Source organism: Mesoplodon densirostris, chromosome 3, assembly GCF_025265405.1.
Source record: "Mesoplodon densirostris isolate mMesDen1 chromosome 3, mMesDen1 primary haplotype, whole genome shotgun sequence".
Lineage (NCBI taxonomy): Eukaryota > Metazoa > Chordata > Mammalia > Artiodactyla > Ziphiidae > Mesoplodon > Mesoplodon densirostris.
The window spans coordinates 111,506,079-111,528,343 of record NC_082663.1 but is presented as its reverse complement, the minus strand read 5'-3'; the positions used below and the strand labels follow the sequence as shown (position 1 = coordinate 111,528,343).

Sequence of the window (22,265 nt, the reverse complement as noted above, 5' to 3'; positions counted from 1 at the left end):
TCTGTATTTTCTGAGGAACGTCCGTGCTGTTTTCCATAGTGGTACACCAACTTACATTCCCACCAACAATGTAGGCGGGTTCCTCTTTCTCCGCACCCTCTCCAGCATTTGTTATTTGTAGACTTTTTATTTTATTTTATTTTATTTTATTATTTTTTTTTTTGCGGTACGCGGGCCTCTCACTGCCGCGGCCTCTCCCGTCGCGGAGCACAGGCTCCGGACGCGCACGCTCAGCGGCCATGGCTCACGGGCCCAGCCGCTCCGCGGCACGTGGGATCCTCCCGGACCGGGGCACAAACCCGTGTCCCCTGCATCGGCAGACGGGCTCTCAACCACTGCGCCACCAGGGAAGCCCTGTAGACTTTTTAATGATGACCATTCTGACTGGTGTGAGGTGGTACCTCATTGTAGTTTTGATTTGCATTTCTCTAATAATTAGCGATTTTGACCATCTTTTCATGTGCCTGTTGGCCATCTGTATGTCTTCTTTGGAGAAATATCTCTTTAGGTCTCCTGCCCATTTTTCGATGGGTTTCTTTTGTTGTTGTTGTCGAGTTGTATGAGCTGTTTGTATATTTTGGAAATTAATCACCTGTCAGTCACATCACTTGCATATATTTTCTCCCATTCTGTATGTTGTCTTTTAGTTTTGTTTATGGTTTCCTTTGCTGTGCAAAAGCTTGTAAGTTTGTTTAGGTCCCAGTTGTTTATTTTCATTTTTATTTCTATTGCCTTGGGAGACTGAGAGTGAAAAGATCTTATCTATGTGTAATTGGAGTCACAGAAGGGCAGGAGAGAATGACCGTATTATTAGAAAAGGTAAGAGAATTTTCCAGAAGTAAAAAGATGTCAACTCACAGATTTTATAGTTGGCCAAAAAGTTCATTCAGGTTTTTCCGTATGATGTTACAAACTCAAAGCAGGATAAACACAAAGAAACTTAATGCATAAGCACATCATAGTAAAACTACTGAGAACCAAAAGTAAAGGGAAAGTCATAAAACTAGTAAGACAGAAAAAAAACCATTACGTCTAAAGGAGCAACAGTAAAACACAGCGGTAATTTTACCTTCATTAGTTAAGGAATTTAAAGATTTTCACACAAAAGCTAAGAAAATTTTTCATCAGTAGACCAGTACTCAGTTTACTAAAATAATTTTTCAGGCAGGAGAGGATCTCAGATGGAAGCCAGAGATGTGGAGCAAAGGACAATGGAAAGAATAAATATATGGGTTTATCTAAATACATGTTGACTACAGGCACACTTTGTTTTATTGCACCTTACAAATACTTTTTTTTTTTAACAAATCAAAGGTTTGTAGCAATTCTACATCAAGCAAGTCTGTTGGTGCCATTTTTTATTATTATATTTGTTACAGTGATCTCTGATGTTACTATTATAATTGTTTTGATGCATCATGATCCACACCCATATAAGATGGTCGGTAAATGTTGTATGTGTTTTGACTGCTCCACTGACTGGCTGCTCCCCCATCTCTCTTCCTATCCCAGGCTTCCCTATTCCTTGAGACACAACAGTATTGAAATTAGGCTAGTTAATAACTCTACAATGGCCTCTAAGTGCTCAAGTGAAAGGAAGAGTTGCACATCTCTCAATTTAAATCAAAAGCTAGAAATGATTAAGCTTAGTGAGGAAGGCATGTTGAAAGCTGAGATAGGCCGAAAACTAGGCCTCTTGTGCCAAACACTTAACCAAGTTGTGATTGCAAAGGATATGTTTTTGAAGGAAATTAAAAGTGTTATGACAGTGAACACACGAATGGTAAGGAAATGAAACAGCCTTATTGTCCAAAGGGTGAAAGTTTTAGTGGTCTGGATTAGAATATCAAACCAGCCATGACATTCCCTTAAGCCAAAACCCAATCTAGTGCAAGGTCCTAATGGTCTTCAATTCTATGAAGGCTGAAAGAAGTGAGAAAGCTGCAGAAGATAAGTTTGAAGCTAGCGGAGGTTGGTTCATGAGGTTTAAGGAGACAGCACTCTGCCTATTAGACATATAGAGAACACTATATTCATCAGTAGTAGAATACATCTGCTTTTCAAGTGCACATGGAATATTTTTAAAAGTTGACCATAGGCAGGACATAAAGCTCAAAAAAGAAAAGATTTTAAATTTTACAATTTATAGTTTTTGACCACCATGGAATTAATTTTTTTAAAAAACAATTACAAAAACATAACTGGAACAAAATGCAGCTTTTGAAATTCAGGAGTATATGTTAAATCACTTGTCAAAGAAGAGTCACTATGAAAATGAGAAAATATTTTGAACTGAATGAAGATGGCATATCAAAACATGAAATTCATTTTAAGCCTTTCTTGCTGAGCAATTTAAGCCTTAATGCTGTTAGAATGAAAGGCTGACATTAGATGAGTTAAGTATCCACATAAGGAAATTAGAAAGCAAACTATACCAACAGAAATTAGAAGCCAAGCAATAATAAAGATAAATATAAAAATCAGTGGCATGTCAAGCAAACTTAAGAAGAATCAGCAAAGGCAAAAGTTTGTTCTCAGAAAAGAATAATAAAATTGATAAATCCCTGCCAAAAATAATCAAGAATGAAGCAGATACTACATAACCAATGTCAGTAGTGAGAAAGGATACAGTACTCTATGGATCTAATGAACTTTAAAAAAAAGTAACAAAAGAAAGGATATTATGAAAATTTTAAATAAGTTTGAGATTTTATAGAGTCAAATTCCTTGAAATACACAGCTTACCAAAACTGGCACACACCCTCACATAAACAGAAAATCTGCACAATCCGATATATAGAAAGAAAGTGAACCTGTAATTACAGACCTTCCATTTAGAAATTCAGACCCACATGGTTTCAGTGGTGAATTTTTCCAAGCATTTAAAGAAGAAATACATAAAGTCTAACTGGAAACAGAAAAAAAATTGAATATGTTCCCTTAATGAGCCCAGTTTAATTTTTTTTAATTGAGATACTAGTGACATATAACATTGTGTAAGAGCCCAGTTTAATTTTGAGAGCAAAACCTAACAAGGATATTACCCAAAAGCAGTATTACTGGTCATTTTTTAAATGAAAATAGATTTTAAAATCTTCAAATATTAGGAAATCAAATCCGAGTGATATATAAAGAGGATAAAATATCATGACAAAGTTGAATTTATTTCCATAGTTGCAAGATTGTTTTAGTATTTGAAAATCAGTGTGATTCATTATATATATATTTTTTTATATAAATTTATTTATTTACTTTTGGCTGTGTTGGGTCTTCGCTGCTGCACGCAGGCTTTCTCTAGTTGTGGCGAGCGGGGTGCTACTCTTTGTTGCAGTGCGCGGGCTTCTCACTGCGGTGGCCTGTCTCTCTGTGGAGCACGAGCTCTAGGCGTGCAGGCTTCAGCAGTTGTGGCACGTGGGCTCAGCAGCTGTGGCCTCCGGGCTCCAGAGCACAGGCTCAGCAGCCGTGGCTCACAGGCTGTCGCTTTGCGGCATGTGGGATCCTCCCAGACCAAGGATCAAACCTGTATCCCCTGCATTGGCAGGCGGACTCTCAACCACTGTGCCACCAGGGAAGCCGTGATTCATTATATTAATATAATTAGAGAAAGAAGTCAAATGATCATCTCTATAGATACCAAAAAAACCACATTTGATAATACTCAAAACCCATTCATGAGGATTTTTCAAACTTTTAGCAAGCTAGGAAAAGAGGGAAACTTTCATAATCTTATTAAAGGTATCTGCACAAACCTTACAATAAACATTGAAAACCTTTTCCAGGCATTAGGGAATATGTCAAAGCTCACTCCAAACCCAATGTCTAAAAAGTCCTATATAGTGCATTTAGGCAAGGGGAAAAAGATAGATTAGAAATGAAAATATAAAACTGTCACAAATGATGTGATGTGCATATCGAAAATCCAAAAATAACTACATGTGAACTTCTAGAATTAATAAGAAATCATTTCAGCAATGTCACTCGGTACTTGTTCATATACAGAAATCAATTGTATTTATATTTATGAGCAACAAAATGTTAGAAAAATAGAATTTAGTAAGCAAACCATTTATAAATGTCAGAAACATCCATATACATCAGAATAAATCTAACAAAAGTTATAGGAGACCCCCTACACAGAAAACCATAAAAAAATTTTGAACTCTTCCTCAGCTCTAGATCAGTTGAAAGAATCAATATTTTTAAGATATAAATTGCCTCCAAATTGATTAAAAATTAAGTGTAATCCCCATGAAAATCCCAGCGGATTTTCTTATGGAGATCAAGAAATTGACCTGTGACATAAATAAATGTCATATAGGAGAATATATTTACAATAACTACGTAAAATACTTTAGCATAAACTTAACAAATTTGCAAAGACATTGTTTTTAAATGCTCTGCAAAAATATCAAATGCAGCTTGAACAAAAAATGAGATACCATGTTCTCAACTAAGGAGTTATCATAAAGGTATTCATTTTCCTTAGATTATCTTGTGAATTTAATGAGGTTCCAATGAAAAATACCATCAGAATGGTGGTTGTTTTGTGCCTAATACATTTGGAACAGTAAAAAAAAAAAAAGCAAGAAGATCCCGAAAAAACTTGAGAAAGATGAGCTGCTTAGTGGAGCCAAGTAAAGTTTTAAAATACTTAAAATAATTCAAAAAGGAGAAAAATGTCTCTTTAAAAAAGTGAATTTATTATATGTAAAATTGTTGTTTTAACTCCGAGGAGTTTTTATTTCTGGTGACTTTAAGAACAATTTTTTTTTAAATTTTTTATTTATTTATTTTTTGGCGGCGTTGGGTCTTCGTTGCAGTGCGGTGGCTTCTCTTGTTGCGGAGCACAGGCTCTAGGTGTGCGGGCTTCAGTATTTGTCGCTCATGGCTCAGTAGTTGTGGCTCTCAGGCTCTAGAGTGCAGGCTCAGTAGTTGTGGCGCATGAGCTTAGTTGCTTCGCGGCATGTGGGATCTTCCTGGACCAGGGATCGAATCCATGTTCCCTGCATTGGCAGGCAGATTCTTAACCACTGCCCCACCAGGGGAGCCCTCTGGTGACTTTAAAAGACAATATTTTGTCTTTGCATTTTTAATGGGGTATCTCATGAGGACAGAAAGGGTCAGTAGTTTCATTTTTAGTAGTAATGACAGTATTTTAAAAGTTTTATGTAGGGGTGTGTGTGTGTGTGTGTAGACACATTACATATACTTACATGTATGTAACTTATGTAATGATAATTAATATATACTTACATATATAATCTTGTATACATAAATCATTAGGAACCGATTATGTAGTATCAGGATGTTGGTGGTAACGTTGATACTGTTAAAGCTATTATATATGTATATATAACATACATGTGTATAGATAACCTAAGTGTATAAAGAGAAATTTTTTGTTATTAAGGTACATTTAATTTAATTGGATGTAATTAAATTTAATTTACAATGATTATAATTAATATAATGTAGTTAATAATATATGTATATATTATTGTCATTAGGAATCATTTTTCCCCAATATAAAAGAAAATGTGTTGTACAAAATAAAAGATATTAAGTAAAACTCTAGTCCAAAATTTGAATAGGATATGTCAGCATTTGTCTTAAAAATATTTCCCAAGTTGATTCACTTTATGAAAAAAATGTATTTCTTAGGGCTATTCATTGCAAAAGCTTAGAAGCAGCAACAAAAAAGTAGTTTTAGTGATTACTAGTGTTTATAAGAGCCCAGATTATGGTGAGTAAATAGTATTTCCCCACTCAAACGATATAAGCCTCCATAAAATAATAGCTTACATCACATGTGGAGCAGGAAATGTATTAGACTAGGATTTCTTGTGTCAGAAAGCAAAGAAATATCAAAAAACTATTGGGAGTCTCTCAAAAGTTCATAACTTAAAACGGTATCTTGAGTATCAAAAAGTAGTATTAAAAATTTTTATCAGGAAAGGTTACTGAAATTGATTAAAAACTTTTTTTCTGCCTTTGTTACAGATATCTGTGCCCTTTTCTCCTTTGGTCTCTTAATATGATTTATATTAATAGATTTTTGTAATATTAAACGACCCTTACATTCCCAGTAAATGCTCAGCCTGAGTTATTATATTTTTCTGAGTTTCTAGGCTTAATTTGATAATTGAGTTTAGGATTCTTGCATTCATTATTTCTTAGTGAGATGTTAGCTCGTAATTTAATTTCTAGTACTCTTTTGTCATCTTTGTATCTGGATTCTGTGGGCCTCAGTAGTTGAAGGCTGTTAACTAACTCTTTTTCTGCATTTGGTATAAGATTTTTTTTTTTAACCTGAGAAGATTCTTCTGTTTACATTCTTTGTGGTTTCTGACAGGTTTGGATTTACTTTTACTTTTTGGATTTACTTTTATGTGCTTTGTATATATTTTACTTTTTTTTTCCTCTTGTTATTTTTACTCTCTCTATATAATATAGTAAGTTCTTTTTTTCCACTCTCAACTCCCTCTCCCAGTACTCCCTTAGATACTGTATTTGGTCTATTCTTTTCTTGCTAATTCCAGGTTACTTAAAAATAACCCAAGTTAATAAGTAGTAAAGTTGATAAAAGTTTAATGCTGGCCACTACATCCAAATGTAATTGCTCTTGACCAGTATTTTAGTTCTACTTACTTATTCCACAAATTTTGTCTTACTTTATTGTTTTATGCAGTTGTTATTTGCTCAGATTTAACCATGTATTTAGCATTTCTTTGCTTTTAGTTATTTCTTGGATTTGAGACCTTACTTATGGGACTATTTGTGTTATATCTGAGGCACACTCTTTAAATTTTTCTTTAATAAAGGGGTTTTGTTGGTAAACATTTCAACTGGGTGTATTGTCCTTTTTCTTAATTCTGCCTGAAAATAGCTTTATTTTGTATTATTCTTAAGGATTGTTTTGCTATTAATGCAATTTTAGGAGAAAAATCCTTTTTTTCTCAACAGTCCGTACATTCTGTTTTGTGGCGTCTGTTGTTTTTTGAGAAGTCAGTTATTAATTTAATGTCCTTCCTTTATAGCTGATCTATCGTTTCCTTCTGGCTGCGTTGAAAGTCTTCTGTTTATCTTTTCTGTGTGGATTTGTAGTTGTAGTTTTAAGTATCCTGATTTGGATTTGTTGGAGAGCTTCGGGCTGTCTTTTTTTTTTTTTTTCTTCGGTACGCGGGCTTCTCACTGTCGTGGCCTCTCCTGTTGCGGAGCACAGGCTCCGGACGCACAGGCCCAGTGGCCATGGCTCACGGGCTTAGCAGCTCCGCGGCATGAGGGATCCTCCCAGACCGGGGCACGAACCGGTGTCCCCTGCATTGGCAGGCGGACGCTCAACCAGTGCGCCACCAGGGAAGCCCTGTCTTTTTTTTTTTTTTTAACTAAAAAAATCTCATTTTCTCTTCGGACATTGTCTTCATTTTTCTATTATCATTTTCTTGAACTTTGTTTAAATATATGTTAAATATTTTCAGCTTATTCTCTATATATCTTTTTCTTAATAAATTTATTTTATTTTTGGGGGCTGTGTTGGGTTTTCGTTGCTGTGCGTGGACTTTCTCTAGTTGTGGTGAGCGGGGCTACTCTTCATTGTGGTATGTGGACCTCTCATTGTGGTGGCTTCTCTTATTGCGGAGCGTGGGCTCTAGGCACGTGGGCTTCAGTAGTTGTGGCTTGCGGGCTCTAGAGTGCAGTCTCAGTAGTTGCGGCGCATGGGCTTAGTTGCTCCAAGGCATGTGGAATCTTCCCAGACCAGGGCTTGAACCCATGTCCCCTGCATTGGCAGGCGGATTCTTAACCAATGCACCACCAGGAAAGTCCTATTCTCTATATTTCTTAAGATTTTTTTCTTGTTTTTCATTTCATCCTGACTTTGTGGTACATACTCTTTTATTTTTTTTAGCTCTGTTTTCCCAATTCACTAATCCTCTTTTTAGTTATATCTTAATACACCATTTAATTCCTTCATTTTTCTTTTTTACTTTCTCTCTCTTCCTCTCTCCCTGCCCCTCTTTCGTTTTGGGTAATTTCTGTTGACCTATGTTTAAGTTCATTGATTTTTTTTTTTTTTTTTGGCGTTACGCGGGCCTCTCACTGTTGTGGCCTCTCCCGTTGCGGAGCACAGGCTTCGGACGCGCAGGCCCAGCGGCCATGGCTCACAGGCCCAGCCGCTCCGCGGCATGTGGGATCCTCCCGGACCGGGGCAAGAACCCGTGTTCCCTGCATTGGCAGGCGGACTCTCAACCACTGCGCCACCAGGGAAGCCCTAAGTTCATTGATTCTTAACTTGATTGTATCCGGTCTACTGATGAGCTCATCAAAGGCATTCTTCATCTTTAGTACCATGTTTTTTGTTTCTGACATTTTCTCTTTACTCTAATACTTTTCTTAATGTCTGCTCCATCTGTCTAGTTATATTGTCCACCTTTTCCGCTGAACCATTACCATATTATAGTTGTTTTAAATTCTGTCTGATATTCATCTGGGTCATCTCTTAATTTTCAGGGATTGCTCTGTTGATTGCTTTGTCTCTTGGCAGTGGATTGGTTTTTTTTTTTTTAAATCCTTTTTATTTTTATGTGAGTCGTTATTTTGTATTTGATACTAGATACTGTATGTAGAGCAATAAAGACAGAGGGTAGACAGTGTTTAGGCCTGGAGATGAACACACCTCTTGTGCTAGAATTGAGTTAGGTTTGGATTTTTGTTGTTGTTATTGGTACCTTCAGTGCACCATCAAATTCCTGTAGTGTTACTTTGTGCTTAGGGGTGGGACTGGTTTTTTGGAAGATTTTTCTAAGTGTTCCTGTTCCACCCTCAGTTTTAGGCCTTCTCTGTGCTCTTGTGTTTCAGACAGGATATATTTCCATGTTCTCATCCCTCTTTCGAAGGTAGATGGCTCTTGTTACTGTCTCTTTGCTAGACTGGCAGTGCGGGGGGAGGGCACTTGGGGAGGAATTTTTTTTTTTTTTTTTTTGTCCTGGTGAATCCTTACCTGTTTGGTTGCTATTTATAATCTCTGGCTCATTTTCAAGTTTCTTTTTGTTTAAAGTTTTTTTTTATTATAGCTTTATATTTTCTGATACTTCCAATATTGGAATATTTGCAGGTGTGATTCTGCTACCGTTTTTCTGTCCATTATTGCTCATTATGTCTCTCGTGATTGGGTTTTGTTGTTGGGGTTTTTGGTTTTTTGTTTTGGGTTTTCTGTGGGGTTTTTTTGGTATATTTGTACATGACTTCATATGTGTTGAACTTTGGGTGTGGGAATTCCTTGAGGTTTGGGTTAAAGTTGCATTCTTGCAGAGAGGTTTTAGATTTGTTTTTGCCAGTTGCATGTATGTTTTTAGTCCTGAACTTCTTTAAATTTTTTTATGTGCTTAAGGTACTATGAATTAAAACTACAGACCTGCATGAAGGATGGCTTCTGTTTTGAACTCCCTCCACCCCCAGCAGTCCTTTTCTCAGTGCTAAGCAAGTTTTCTTCCTCTCCCTTCTGCAGGATGGACTTAAACCTTGCAGTGAGGGTGTAGCTCTTTGGAATGAGTAAGTCTCCTGTGGATTCCCTGCCTTTGTTGGATTCTCTATTTTATTTCCTATCTCTCTCATTCCCTACAACCATGAAAGTGGAAGGTCTTGTCTCTAAAGTTGAGAAATCATCTGCTAGATTGGGGCTTTGTTGCTAGCCAACTTCCTGGCATTTTGTTTTCACTTCTTTTTTGCATTTGGATTCCTTATTTTTCTGCCATTTCAGTATGTGTTTGTGAGGTTTCATTTTTAAAACTCACATTTCAGTTGTAATCAGCGGGAGCTTTACTAAAGGTGCTTAATCCTTTATCCATTGTTTGGTTTTTCCTTTCATTTGGTACTTTTCCCCACATTTTTAAGGCTAGAAACTCCTTTCCTAAATTTAATTTACTACTGTTTCTATTTTGAAAAACCTTTATTGTTTAAATCTCTGCTTTGAAAGATCTAAGAATATGGATATGATACTGGAATTTTACCTAAAGTAAATAATCTAGTTCATCCTGTGGGATAGGGCAGTATGAAGGAGATGAACTTCTTAGTCACACTTGGTGTTTTTTAAAAAATATTCATTCATTCATTCATTCATTCATTTATTTTTGGCTACACTGGGTCTTAGTTGTGGCAGATGGGATCTTCGTTTCAGCATGTGGGATCTAGTTCCCCAACCAAGGATCGAACCTGGGCCCCCTGCTTTGAGAGTGCAGAGTCTTAGCCACTGGACCACCAGGGAAGTCCCCACACTTGGTTTTTGAATTGTTACTCACACACTTCTGTGAAATACTTAAGTTTTATGAGACTCTGCACCATCCGTTAACACAGAAAGAGTAGCTATGTTGTGAGCCTTAAAGGACATAAGTAATAGTTTCTGGTACTTGTCCTAGCATAGTGATTTAGAAAATACAATGGTTCTCCCATCATTTTTTAGAAAAGGAAATTGAATCTCAAGGAGGTGACACGTATTTGCTACCTATACAAAATTCTGTAGTTTTAAGTTGGAAATCAAGCCCCTGTCTCTTCTGGATTTTACTTTTCAGAAGAGTAGTATTCAGTAACTTATTCTGCCTGCCTGTATATTTCTTGAGTATCTTATACATACTTCCAAGGGCTTAAGATATTTGGGGAGAAAGAAAGAATTTAATGTAATGCCCATTTTGGCAAATGTTTTGAATAAGTGAACAAAGATGAATGTAAATACAATGCACTTCCTATACTAGGTAGCTTGTAGTGAGGTAGGCTTTTCTAATAATTATGGGCCAGTATGCTTAGTGCTATAGAAGGGGTAGAACCTACCTCTTGAGGCAGAGGTAGGGTTGTTTGAACTGGGTCATGACGTATGTGTAGGATGCTGAGATGTTAGCAAAGGAGGCATGGGATTTTAGGCAGAAATAACGCATATGTATGTAAAGGCCTGAAGGCAGTCCTGTTTATGAGAAGTCCAGGTTGTGTGCACACGGTAAAGCAGTCAAAAGGAATGTCTCTTGTGGTTATGGAAGAGATGGCGGTTGAGATGTGTCTTAAATGATTAGTAGTGTTTCAGCATATGAAGATAACATGGATAGGATAACAGAAACTGAGGAAATAGTTACTTAGCAGAATGTAAGTTATTTATGTATAGGGACCCATGAATAGTCACATTGACTTGGCTGCCACTTACTCTTGAACTCTCAAACCTACAGAACAGCTTAGACATCACCTCTTTCTGAGAAATCATCAGGAAGTTGGGCTTATCTCATTAGAGCTTTTATGTGAGAGGATTTTTTGTGGGGAGGAGGATATGGGAGCAGTTTTTCCAGGCTTCCATGTATAAGATAAAGTGATAAAAATATTTTGGGAATGGAGCATGTATGACTTGGAATATCAAATATAATAGTTTAAAATTTATTTGGTAACCATTAGAGGTCCATTGTAGCATTTTAAACAGGAGACCTGACATAACGATGATTTATCTGACCATGCCGGATGGAATTGGAGAGGAACATGACAGAAGCAGCAAGTTCAGGACTGAAGTGATTAAGACTTTAATAAAGAATGGTGGTAATGGGAATGAAAGAAAAGGCATTGTGAAAGGGATTTCTAAACAAAGATTTCACAGGTTCTTAGAAATGATTGAAGATAAGATATGGAAGACAAGCAGGGGAATTGGAAATGTTGGAATTTCATACTTGGGTGACTAGGAAGTTTTTGATATCATCAAGAGATATGACATGAGCAGGAAAAGTAGTTGAGGGAAAAAGCTTGAAATTACCATTTGTTATTTATTGGATGTGAGGTTAATTATAAAGTCTACTTTAGAGCATGTCAATATTCCTTTGTAAAAGTAATTTCTAAAAATTATGGTATAATCTGTCATTAGATAGGAAAGGTAGTCTTTTTTTTTCTTCTAGTTTTATTGAGATATAATTTACATACAGCACTGTATCAGTTTAAGGCATAATGGTTTGACTTACATACATCATGAAGTGATAAATCACAGTAAGTTTAGTGACCAACAATCATCTCATATAGATAGAAAATTAAAGAAATAGAAAAAAATTATTTTTCTTGTCTTGAGAACGCTTAGGATTTGCCCTCTTAACAACTTTCATATATAACATATGACAGTGTTAATTATATTTATCATGTTGACATTACATCCCTAGTACTTACTTGTCTTATAACTGGAAGTTTGTACCTTCTGACTGCCTTCATCCAATTCCTGCTCCCCTCAGCCCCCACCTCTGGGAACCATAAATCTGATCTCTTTTTCTATAAGTTTCTTTGTTTTTGAAGTGTAATTGACCCAGTACACTATGTTAGTTCCTTTTACTTAAAGTGGTGATTTGGTATTTCTGTACATTTCAAAATGATCACCACAATAAGTCCAGTTACCATCTGTGATCATACAAAGATATTGATATTACATAACTATTGACTGTATTCCTCATGCTGTATATTTCATATCCATGACTCATTTATTTTACAGCTGGAAGTTTGTACCTGTTAATCTCCCTCACCTATTTCTTTCCTCCCCCTCCCCCCCCTCCCCTGGCAATGTAGTCTTGTATCAGTAGCATAGATTTTGGAAACAGGCCTGTATGCTAGGTTACCTTTAATAAGTATCAGTGTTGTGAGACTGAAAAGTCGCTGATGTTTTTGGATTTTACTTTGTTCATGTATAAACTAGAAATAGTAATACCTGATTACAGGGCTGTTGTGTAAACTAAATAGTATAATATATATCCATGCTGTCCTATTATAAGCCCTCAATAAATGTTAGTTTTCCCTTCTTCCTTAGAAGATGCCAGCCTTATTTATTCTTGACTATTTTCACACATTAAGATGGACATCAAAAAATAATGCATAAAGCATTTTTGTTTCACTGTTTAGCAATTCACTGGTCATAACCATGATTGTTTGCTAAATAAAATATGTGTATAATCAGGCAGTTTTTAATTAGACTAACTCAGAAGTTGTAATTATTGAATGTGTAGGTGTAGTTAACAGCCTTCATTTCTGGTAAATGACTTTACTTAGAGGATGTATGTTTATGTGAGCAAGAGGGACTATTTCCTGGAAGGAAACTGTGGTCTCCAAATCTTTATAATAACGTCACCTTTAGTCTTTTTGAAGTCATGAGCATTGTCCTATACAGACTGTTTTCTTGAGGCAGTTTCGTGCAAGTAGTAAATGAAGCCTCCTTATGCACCTGTTAAAACTCCATAGACTGTCAGTAATATGGAAAAATTGGATGTTTAATCAGGAATGTGAACATGTGTTTCAGGTAGAGAATTCCAAAGATAATGAAGATAGTATTCTACAAAGAGAAATTCCTGCCAGACAGTCTCGACGAAGGTTTCGGAAAATTAACTGTAAAGGAGAACGCCAAACTATTACTGATGATGTGGACATTAACAGCTATCTTTCTGTGAGTATATTTAGGAACATTTCATGTGTATTTCTTAGTTCATATGCAGTATACTTAATTTACATATATATATATATTAACATCTTTATTGGAGTATAATTGCTTTACAATGGGGTGTTAGTTTCTGCTTTATAACAAAGTGAATCAGCTATACATCTACTTATATCCCCATATCTCCTCCCTCTTGCTTCTCCCTCCCATCCGCCTTATCCCATCTCTCTAGGTGGTCACAAAGCACTGTGCTATGTGGCTGCTCCCCACTAGCTATCTGTTTTACATTTGGTATCATATATATGTCCATGCCACTCTCTCACTTCATCCCAGCATACCCTTCCCCCTCGCCGTGTCCTCAAGTCCATTCTGTATGTCTGTGTCTTTATTCCTGTCCTCCCCTAGGTTCTTCAGAACCTTTTTTTTTTTTTTTAACATTCCATATATATGTGTTAGCATACAGTATTTGTTTTTCTCTTTCTGACTTACTTCACTCTGTATAACAGACTCTAGGTCCATTCACCTCACTACAAATGACTCAATTCTGTTTCTTTCTTTTTCTTTCTTTTTTTTTTTTTTTTGTGGTACGCGGGCCTCTCACTGTTGTAGCCTCTCCCGTTGTGGAGCACAGGCTCCGGACGCACAGGCTCAGCGGCCATGGCTCACGGGCCCAGCTGCTCCACAGCATGTGGGATCTTCCCAGACCGGGGCATGAACCAGTGTCCCCTGCATCGGCAGGCGGACTCTCAACCACTGTGCCACTAGGGAAGCCCCAGTTTTGTTTCTTTTTATGGCTGAGTAATATTCCATTGTAATTTGTGCCACATCTTCTTTATCCATTCATCTGTTGATGGACACTTACGTTGCTTCCATGACCTGGCTATTGTAAATAGAGCTGCAGTGAACATTGTGGTACATGACTCTTTGAATTATGGTTTTCTCAGGGTGTATGCCCAGTAGTGGAATTGCTGGATCATATGGCAGTTCTATTCTTAGTTTTTTTAAGGAACCTCCATACTGTTCTCCATAGTGACTGTATCAATTTATATTTCACCAACAGTGCAAGAGGGTTCCCTTTTCTCCACACCCTCTCCAGCATTTATTGTTTGTAGATTTTTTGATGATGGCCATCCTGACTGGTGTGAGGTGATACCTCATTTAGTTTTGATTTGCATTTCTCTAATGATTAGTGATGTTGAGCATCCTTTCATGTGTTTGTTGGCAATGTGTATATCTTCTTTGGAGAAATGTCTATTTAGATCTTCCGCCCATTTTTGGATTGGGTTGTTTGTCTTTTTGATATTGAGCTGCCTGTAAATTTTGGAGAGTAATCTTTTGTCAGTTGCTTCATTTGCAAATATTTTCTCCCATTCTGAGGGTTGTCTTTTGGTCTTGTTTATGGTTTCCTTTGCTGTGCAAAAGCTTTGAAGTTTCATTAGGTCCCATTTGTTTATTTTTGTTTTTATTTCCATTTCTCTAGGAGTTGGGTCAAAAAGGATCTTGCTGTGATTTATGTCATAGACTGTTTTGCCTGTTTTCCTCTAAGAGTTTTAGAGTGTCTGGCCTTAGGTCTTTAATCCATTTGGAGTTTATTTTTGTGTATGGTGTTAGGGACTGTTCTGATTTCATTCTTTTACATGTAGCTGTCCAGTTTTCCCAGCACCACTTACTGAAGAGGCTGTCTTTTCTCCATTGTATATTCATGCATCCTTTATCAAAGATAAGGCAATCATATGTGCGTGGGTTTATCTCTGGACTTTCTATCCTGTTCCATTGATCTATATTTCTGTTTTTGTGCCAGTGCCATACTGTCTTGATTACTGTAGCTTTGTAGTGTAGTCTGAAGTCTGGGAGCCTGATTCCTCCAGCTCCATTTTTCTTTCTCAAGATTGCTTTGGCTACTTGTTGTCTTTTGTGTTTCCATACAAGTTGTGAAATTCTTTGTTCTAGTTCTGTGAAAAATGCCATTGGTAGTTTGATAGGGATTGCAATGAATCTGTAGATTGCTTTGGGTAGTATAGTCCTTTCACAGTGTTGATTCCTCCAATCCAAGAACATGGTATATCTCTCCATCTGTTTGTATCATCTTTAATTTCTTTTATCAGTGTTTTATAGTTTTCTGCATACAGGTCTTTTTTCTCCTTAGGTAGGTTTATTCCTAGGTATTTTATTCTTTTTGTTGCAGTGTTAAATGGGAGTGTTTCCTTAATTTCTGTTTCAGATTTTTCATCATTAGTGTATAGGAATGCAAGTGATTTCTGTGAATTAATTTTGTATCCTGCTACTTTACCAGGTTCATTGATTAGCTCTAGTAGTTTTCTGGTACCATCTTTAGGATTCTCTACATATAGTATCATGTCATCTTCAAACAGTGAGAGCTTTACTTCTTCTTTTCCAATTTGGATTCCTTTTATTTCTTTTTCTTCTCTGATTGCTGTGGCTAAAACTTCCAAACGTATGTTGAATAATAGTGGTGAGAGTTGAAAACCTTATCTTGTTCCTGATCTCAGAGGCAATAGTTTCAGTTTTTCACCATTGAAAACGATGTTGGCTGTGGATTTGTCATATACGGCCTTTATTATGTTGAGGTAAGTTCCCTCTATGCCTGCTTTCTGGATGGTTTTTATCATAAATGGGTGTTGAATTTTGTTAAAAGCTTTTTCTGCATCTATTGAGATGATCATATGGTTTTTCTCCTTCAATTTGTTACTATGGTGTATCACATTGATTGATATGCATATATTGAAGAATCCTTGCATTCTGGGATAAACCCCACTTGATCATGGTGAATGATTTTTTTAATGTGCTGTTGGATTCTGTTTGCTAGTATTTTGTTGAGGATTTTTACTATGTTCATCAGTGACATTGGCCTGTAGTTTTCTTTCTTTGTGACATCTTTCTCTGGTTTGGCTCTCAGGGTGATGGTGGCCTTGTAGAATGAGTTTGGGAGTGTTCCTCTCTCTGCTATATTTCGGAGGAGTTTGAGAAGGATAACTGTTAACTTGTCTCTAAATGTTTGATAGAATTCGCCTGTGAAGTCATCTGGTTCTGGGCTTTTGTTTTGTCGAAGATTTTTAATTACAGTCTCAATTTCAGTGCTTGTGATTGGTCTGCTGATATTTTGTTTCTTCTTGGTTCAATCTCGGAAGGTTGTGCTTTTTTAAGAATTTGTCCATTTCTTCCACGTTGTCCATTTTATTCGCATAGGGTTGCTTGTAGTAATCTCTCATGATCTTTTGTATTTCTGCAGTGTCTGTTGTTACTTCTCCTTTTTCATTGCTAATTCTGTTGATTTAATTCTTCTGCCTTTTTTTCTTGATGAGTCTGGCTAATGGTTTATCAATTTTGTTTATCTTCTCAAAGAACCAGCTTTTAGTTTTATTGATCTTTGCTATTGTTTCCTTCATTTCTTTTTCATTTATTTCTGATCTGATCTTTATGATTTCTCTCCTGCTAACTTTGGGGTATTTTTGTTCTTCTTTCTCTAATTGCTTTAGGTGTAAGGTTAGGTTGTTTATTTGAGATGTTTCTTGAGGTAGGATTGTATTGCTATAAACTTCCCTCTTAGAACTGCTTTTGCTGCATGCCATAGGTTTTGGGTTGTCGTGTTTCCATTGTCATTTGTTTCTAGGTAGTTTTTTATTTCCTTCTTGATTCCTTCAGTGATCTCTTGGTTATTTAGTGTATTGTTTAGCCTCCATGTGTTATATAGTTTTTACAGATTTTTTCCTTCGGTTGACATCTAATCTCATAGTGTTGTGGTCGGAAAAGATACTTGATACGATTTCAATTTTCTTAAATTTACCAAGGCTTGATTTGTGACACAAGGTATGATCTATTCCTGGAGAATGTTCCATGAGCACTTGAGAAAAATGTGTATTCTGTTGTTTTTGGATGGAATGTCCTATAAATATCAGTTAAGTCCATCTTGCTTAATGTATCATTTAAAGCTGTGTTTCCTTATTTATTTTCCTTTTGCATGATCTGTCCATGGGTGAAAGTGGGGTGTTAAAGTCCCCTACTATGATTGTGTTACTGTCGATTTCCCCTTTTATGGCTGTTAGCATTTGCCTTATGTATTGAGGTGCTCCTATGTTGGGAGCATAAAAATTTACAATTGTTATATCTTCTTGGATTTATCATTATGTGGTGTCCTCCTTTTTTCTTGTACTAGTCTTGATTTTAAAGTCTATTTTGTCTGATATGAGAATTGCTACTCCAGCTTTCTTTTGATTTCCATTTGCATGGACTACCTTTTTGCATTTCCTCACTTTCGGTCTGTATGTATCCCTAGGTCTGAAGGATGTCTCTTGTAGGCAGCATATATACAGGTCTTGTTTCTGTGCCCATTCAGCCAGTGTGTGTCTTTTGGTTGGAGCATTTAATCCATTTACATTTAAGGTAGTTATCGATCTGTATGTTCCTATTACCATTTTCTAAATTGTTTTGGGTTTGTTATTGTAGGTGTTTTTCTTCTCTTGTGTTTCCTGCCTAGAGAAGTTCCGTTAGCATTTGTTGTAAAGCTGGTTTGGTGGTACTGAATTCTCTTAGCTTTTGAGTGTCTGTAAAGGTTTTAATTTCTCCTTCAAATCTAATGAGATCCTTGCTGGGTAGAGTAATCTTGGTTGTAGGTTTTTCCCTTTCATCTCTTTAAATATGTCCTGCCACTCCCTTCTGGCTTGCACAGTTTCTGCTGAAAGATCAGCTGTTAAACTTATGGGGATTCCCTTGTATGTTATTTGTTGTTTTTCCCTTGCTGCTTTTAATATTTTTTCTTTTCATTTAATTTTTGATAGTTTGATTAATGTGTGTCTTGATGTGTTTCTCCTTGGATTTATCCTGTGTGGGACTCTGTGCTTCCTGGACTTGATTGACTCTTTCCTTTCCCATGTTCCGGAAGTTTTCAACTATAATCTCCTCACATATTTTCTCAGTCCCTTTCTTTTTCTCTTCTTTTGGGATCCCTATAATTCGAATGTTAGTGCGTTTAATGTTGTCCCAGAGGTCTCTGAGACTGTCCTCAATTCTTTTCATTCTTTTTTCTTTATTCTGCTCTGCAGCTATTTCCACTGCTTTATCTTCCAGGTCACTTATCTGTTCTTCTGCCTCAGTTATTCTCCTATTGATCCCTTCTAGAGAATTTTTAATTTCAGTTGTTGTGTTGTTCATCATTGTTTGTTTGCTCTTTAGTTCTTCTAGGTCCTTGTTAAACGTTTCTTGTATTTTCTCCATTCTATTTCCAATATTTTGGACCATCTTTACTATCATTACTCTGAATTATTTTTCAGGTAAACTGCCTGTTTCCTCTTCATTTGTTTGGTCTGGTGGGTTTTTACCTTGCTCCTTCATCTTCTATGTGTTTCTCTGTCTTCTCATTTTGCTTAACTTAATGTGTTTGGGGTCTCCTTTTCGCAGGTTGCAGGTTTGTAGTCCCCATTTTTTTTCGTGTCTGCTCCCAGTGGCTAAGGTTGGTTCAGTGGGTTGTGTAGGCTTCCTGGTGGAGGAGATTGGTGCCTGTGTTCTGGTGGACGAGGCTGGATCTTGTCTTCCTGGTGGGCAGGACCACGTCCGCTGGTGTGTTTTGGGGTGTCTTGACCTTATTATGATTTTAGACAGCCTCTCTGCTAATGGGTGGGGTTGTGTTTCTGTCATGCTAGTTGTTTGGCACAGGGTGTCCGGCACTGTAGCTTGCTGGTGGTTGAGTTGAGTTGGGTCTTAGTGTTTAGATGGAGTACTCTGGGAGAGCTTTCGCCATTTGACATTACGTGGAGCCAGGAGTTCTCTGGTGGACCAGTGTCCTGAACTCGGCTCTCCCACCTCAGAGGCATTGGCCTGACACCTGGCTGGAGCACCAAGACCCTGTCAGCCACACGGCTCAGAAGAAAAGGGATAAAAATAGAAAGAAGGAGAGAGAGAGAGAGGGAGGGAGGGAGGGAGGAAGAAAGAAAAAGAAAGAAAGAAAGAAAGGAAAGAAAAAAATAGTTATTAAAATAAAAATTTTAAAGTAATTAAAGAAAAAGAAGGAAAGAAAGAACAATGAAACTGAAAAACAAGGGAGGGAGGGAGGGAGGGTGAAAGAAAAGGAAAGAAAGAAAGAAAAGAATAAAATAAAGTTATTAAAATAAAATTTTAGGGCTTCCTTGGTGGCGCAGTGGTTGAGTCCGCCTGCCGATTCAGGGGACACAGGTTCGTGCCCTGATCTGGGAAGATCCCACATGCCGCGGAGCGGCTGGGCCCGTGAGTCATGGCCGCTGAGCCTGCGCATCTGGAGCCTGTGCTCTGCAAAGGGAGAGTTCACAACAGTGAGAGGCCTGCATAACCCCCCCCCCAAAATAATAAATAAATAAATAAATAAATAAAATTTTATAGTAATTAAAAAAAAAAGAAGGAAAGAAAGAAGAGAACAACCAAACTGAAAAACAAATCCAACAATGATAGCAAGTGCTAAAAAGTATACTAAAAAAAGGACAGACAGACAGATCCCTGGGACAGATGGTAAATGCAAAGCTATACAAACAAAATCACACAAAGAAGCATACACATACACACTCACAAAAAGAGAAAAAGGAAAAAAATATATATATCTTTTGGGAAGTCTGAGGTCTTCTGCTTGCGTTCAGTAGGTGTTCTGTAGGAGTTGTTCCACATGTAGATGTATTTCTTATGTATTTGTGGGGAGGGAGGTGATCTCCACGTCTTACTCCTCTGCCATCTTGAAGATCTACATATATTTTTGATAATATTAGCACTTGGGGCTCTACATGTAAAATCTGGGGCAGGTAAGTATATCTATAAATTTTTTTTAAATGCTTCTGCTATGTTGAGTTGGGTAGAAATACTCTTACCAGTGCAGGATTTGTTTTTGTTTAAATGGTGTAAGAGAATTTTCTTAATGTATCTTTTTAGACCTACTTGTGAATTTTCTTAGTGTTTTTGTTGCTTGAATGATATATGTATATATTTGAGTCCTGAGAACCCAGGAAATAGACTCATTGGGAGCTTTTTTTCTCTTATGCGGTAAGGCATACAAAAGAAATAAAAATATGTCAGTTCTTCCCTTGAGGTGTGGGACAGTGATACTTACTGTGTGCCAGTGCAGAAATATATCCAAGTGTTAAAGGTACATTTTCACATGCAAATATTGAAAAAGAAGATGATGAAATAAATAACTTTTGTTACACTGGAAGAAACATGAACTTTTTCTTCAGAAGTCTTTTTTTCTTTTTTTCTTTTTTTAACACACACACTGTATTTTATTTTTATAAGAGATAAAGTGACTCCAAGCATTGTAAATGGATGACCACAACAAAGGCAACAATGGTTGCAATTATCAAACACGAAACACACTCATACTATATCATAATATTGACTTTCAGTCCAGTAATTCTCCACTGTAACAGCTCCTTTACTTTGAAGTGAAAATTGATTTCTATAATTTTTGCCTCTGAGTCCTTGTGAGATTTTTTTTTTAATTCAAACAGAAAGTCACAAAAATTATAATCATCCTCATCAGTTCACTCAGTCCCATGTAGTTAATTTTTTTTTCATCTTGATTTTTTGTTAGCACTTTTATGAATTCATCAGTTTTCCATTAGAGTTCTGAAAATGCTTATTCAGTTTAGCAGTACGGTCAGTTACCAGAAACCTGTACTTGTCAGAGTCTTTTACATTAATTCCTTGAAGATGAAACCCTTTTATAGGAACATTTTTGCAAAAGCATCAGAGTATACCCAGAACTGTCTGTAAATGACAAAAGACTTAAAAATGACCACAGTTAAAGATTTGATGAAAGTTCATAATAATGCAGTTGACAAGGAAATTTAGTTATTTCTGAGATATACATTTTAAAGTAATAACTAGAATTATGACTTATAACATTATACCAGAACATATAAGATTTTTAGAAATTTCATGTAATGTTTGAAACATTTATATTAACATATTTCCATACAAATAACCCAAGGAAAGTTTAGTATTAGTTGTGTTTTTTGTTTGTTTTTTTTATACTGCAGGTTCTTGTTAGTCACCAATTTTATACACATCAGTGTATACATGTCAATCCCAATCGCCCAATTCAGCACACCAGCATCCCCACCCCACCGCGGTTTCCCCCCCACCTTGGTGTCCATACGTTCTCTACATCTGTGTCTCAACTTCTGCCCTGCAGACTGGTTCATCCGTACCATTTTTCTAGGTTCCACATACATGCGTTAATATACGATATTTGTTTTTCTCTTTCTGACTTACTTCACTCTGTATGACAGTCTCTAGATCCATCCACATCTCAACAAATGACTCAATTTCATTCTTTTTTATGGCTGAGTATTATTCCATTGCATATATGTACCACAACTTCTTTATCCATTTGTCTGTCGATGGGCATTTAGGTTGCTTCCATGACCTGGCTTTTGTAAATAGTGCTGCAATGAACATTGGGGTGCATGTGTCTTTTTGAATTATGATTTCCTCTGGGTATATGCCCAGTAGTGGGATTTCTGGATCATATGGTCATTCTATTTTTAGTTTTTTAAGGAATCTCCATACTATTCTCCATAGTGGCTGTATCAATTTACATTCCCACCAACAGTGCCAGAGGGTTCCCTTTTCTCCACACCCTCTCCAGCATTTGTTGTTTGTAGATTTTCTGATGATGCCCATTCTAACTGGTGTGAGGTGATACCTCACTGTACTTTTGACTTGCATTTCTCTAATAATTAGTGATGTGGAGCAGCTTTTCATGTGCTTCTTGGCCATCTGTATGTCTTCTTTGGAGAAATGTCTATTTAGGTGTTCTGCCTCTTCAGAAGTCTTTAATTTTGTAATTCAACTACTGAGAAGT

The 22,265-nt window shown here is 36.7% G+C and overlaps 1 protein-coding gene across 5 annotated transcripts in view; it reads left to right on the top strand.

The window, feature by feature from the left end:
• The window catches only part of RAPGEF6 (Rap guanine nucleotide exchange factor 6), a 228,136-nt gene that overhangs the window by 67,946 nt on the left and 137,925 nt on the right, over positions 1–22,265 (top strand). For all 5 annotated transcript variants that reach the window (XM_060093317.1, XM_060093318.1, XM_060093316.1 and 2 more), the window contains one exon: positions 13,292–13,435. In XM_060093317.1, the coding sequence (XP_059949300.1) occupies positions 13,292–13,435 (144 nt within the window). The remainder of the gene's footprint in view (positions 1–13,291; positions 13,436–22,265) is intronic.